Source organism: Octodon degus, unplaced genomic scaffold (genome assembly GCF_000260255.1).
Source record: "Octodon degus isolate 3935 unplaced genomic scaffold, OctDeg1.0 scaffold00121, whole genome shotgun sequence".
NCBI lineage: Eukaryota > Metazoa > Chordata > Mammalia > Rodentia > Octodontidae > Octodon > Octodon degus.
The window spans coordinates 9059170-9062250 of record NW_004524697.1 but is presented as its reverse complement, the minus strand read 5'-3'; the positions used below and the strand labels follow the sequence as shown (position 1 = coordinate 9062250).

The window sequence follows — 3081 nt, the reverse complement described above, 5'->3', positions numbered from 1 at the left end:
TTATCTTTTCTGTATATTCATAAGGATATCAAGGGAGGGTCAGGGTTGGAGACCTGGCAAAGAAAACCCTCTTCTGTTGATCTGACCTCAGTGTACACATGCTCTGTTTTATGGACTCAGTCATTTTCAAACCCTCAAGCCCATTGGCTCCTCTGTCTCATGTAAACAACAGTATGCATGTGAATTAAAACCAGACTTGTCACTATGCAAAAAGACATGGAAAAGAAATTTTAATAGGCTATTTCCTGAAATTTCCCCATTTCTCCTGTAAATTTGGTAGCTGGTGTCATGAAAATGTTTACATTTCCTCCACAGAACCTGATCGGGGATTTGAAGGAGCAACTTTCATCTCACTTCAAAGAGGTTATGGTGGGGCTCATGTACCCGCCCCCTTCTTACGATGCCCATGAGCTCTGGCACGCCATGAAGGTAATGGTCTAACACAGAATGACTCCCTAACAGGCACAGGCTAAGGTTTCCATAGAGGGTAGCTGCCTGATGCTACTTCTACATACTTATGTAACTGGGGAGAAAGAAGGGAAAATTTAAGCACAGGTGTAACCAGCAATAAAATGTTTTGATCAAGAGAGAGGAGTCATCAGGGTTCTGTGGCTGGGATGAACTTGGTTTATGTTATACAAATTCAGATATACTGAGCTCATTCAAAATCAGGCTACCTGCAGGAAAGAGCAAACTAGCTCAGAGAGGCAGTTAGGTTTGTCAGTCTTTGGTACAGATTCAGAAATGGAGGGTGTATATTGCAAACCACATGACTCTTGTCGACTATATGTACAGAGTTGGCTCAGAATCAAAAGAGAATGCTAACATAGAGACAAACTATAAATGTCATTGTTACTTTTGTCATTGTAATTGCTATTTTGATGATTTTAAATTTCCTTTACAAAAATTGTTGCTTAAAAGCATCAAAATTTTACTTTGGAACAATGAGAATGATTTGTTCTTTGCAGAAAAGTAATTTCAGTGCAATATATCATTACAGATTTGTTACAGAGTCAGTCCTCTGAACACATAGGTAGAAAAAGGCCTTTCATGCAAAATGAGGAGCAGAATTTACTTCAGATAATGTTATCTGGGATAGTTAGCAAATGGCAGAACCAGAACTAAAATCAGATATATTTTTATCCCAAATAAACTTCCTTTCTCCTCTGTCATCTTAAAGAACATCAAAAACGCTATATTCCTTTATTGTACATAAGATCAACTATTATTCCAAATAAAAATAGCCTTAACTTTCTCTCTGTCTTTCCAGGGAGCAGGGACTGATGAGAACTGCCTCATTGATATACTGGCTTCAAGAACAAATGGAGAAATACTACAGATGCGAGAAGCCTACTATTTGCGTAAGAATATGCTTTGTGTATAGTACACATGGGGACTGCATATTTTTTTCAAGTAATACATAAAAATATTCCAGTTTATGCATCCTAAATAACTTTGTGAGACACATCTGTATTGGAAATATGACTCACTGGAGTAGCAGCCATAGCTGCTGGAGCCTAATTAAAGACATTACATAAGAGGAAAGAAGAGCAAAGGTTGGACAACTGGTCCACCATTGTATCAGGAAGAATGAGCCCTAATGTCCTACTTCACATAAGGCTCAATATTGCTGACAATAATGCATTGTCTACGCCAAGTAGCTACGCAACAGGAATTTGAAAGTACCCTGTGTAAAGAATGATGTTAGTTTAGGATGAAAAACAAGCAAATGATGTAAGTCTGATCATGACACAGTGTACTCAGGGATGGCGACCTCGCTGCATTAGTCAGGTTTCCCATTGCTGGGACACAGTGACAGACACCATCGTCTATGGAGATGCTTGACTTGGCTCAGCTTCAGGGAGGTCATTCCACAGCCAGCCAGCTTTGAGGCAGAGCATGCACGGCAGAAGGACATGGTGGAGCACAGCTGATTAGCTCATGGTGGCTGAGGAATGGTGCAGAGCAATGCCAGGGAGCAAGGGGTGGGGACCAAATGCAGCAGCCACATCCACACCTCCACAACCACCCCCCAGACACACCCCAAAGTGTGCCTTGCTAATACTCTAGGTGGCTCCTAAGCCCATGTCTTCATCACTTTTTTCATCTCAGGGACTAATTCCTGACACAGTTGAAAGGAGGAGAGGCTTATGTTGGCTCACATTTTAAAATTTCCTTCTTTGCATGGTTGGGCAGTTTCATGGCAGGATGACCTGACATGCTGTGTCCACTTGAGTTCAGAAGTCGAACTAGCAACTCAGCAGGGCACCAGGGTCCTCACTGTGTGCAAAAAGAGGGCACGGAGATGGTGTGAGTCCTAGACCTGCCTTAGGGGGTGGTCAACTGCTTACAATATAAGGGGGAAATAAGACATGCAACCCCCACCTCTTCTTCCTCTTGTTGTCTTCTGCCATCTTCCACTGTTGTCCTCCTGCCTCCCACTCTGCCTTAGAACAACTGATTATGGGCTGAAACTTCAGCTAACTGTGAGCTAAATAAGCCTTTCCTTCCTTAATTGTAGACATCAGGTATTTTGTCTCAGCAATGAGAGAAAAGTAACTGAGACTGCATGGCAGGAGGATATGATAGAAGACAGCTTCAGACTGCAAGGCAGAACAGAAAGAGAAGACAAGGAATGAGCTAAGGAGGGAGAGAAATCTGGCTAAGCCGCACTCCCCTTGTTGCCTTCTTCTGACCAGCCCCACCCTCCGACAGCAAGGAAACTGTAAACTCCCATAATACCACTACCTCCCCAAGCCCTTATCTGTGAAAGCCTAAGAGTCTTGGAGGACATCTAGATATGAATCATAACATCCATCAAGCAGCATCAATCAAGTAGACACAATGTGCTTGCATATCACAACCTTACTGTGCCCCATAAATATGTACAATTATAATGTGTCAATCAAAATAACAAAGACAAAGGATTTAAAGAAAACAAATAGGACTTTCAAGACCAATTAACTCATTTAATTAAAACTGAGGTTTAGGGGCTGGAGAGATGGCTCAGTGGTCTAAAGCACCTACTTAGAACAAGCTTGGCAAAGCATCAGGGACCACGGTTCAATCCCCCAGCACCAC

General features: G+C 42.2%; 1 protein-coding gene across 1 annotated transcript in view; it reads left to right on the top strand.

The window, feature by feature from the left end:
* Anxa10 (annexin A10) overlaps positions 1 to 3081 on the top strand; it is a 155040-nt gene that overhangs the window by 121025 nt on the left and 30934 nt on the right. Inside the window, exons 4-5 of the mRNA XM_004640255.1 lie at positions 316 to 429; positions 1271 to 1361. Of these exons, the coding sequence (XP_004640312.1) occupies positions 316 to 429; positions 1271 to 1361 (205 nt within the window). The remainder of the gene's footprint in view (positions 1 to 315; positions 430 to 1270; positions 1362 to 3081) is intronic.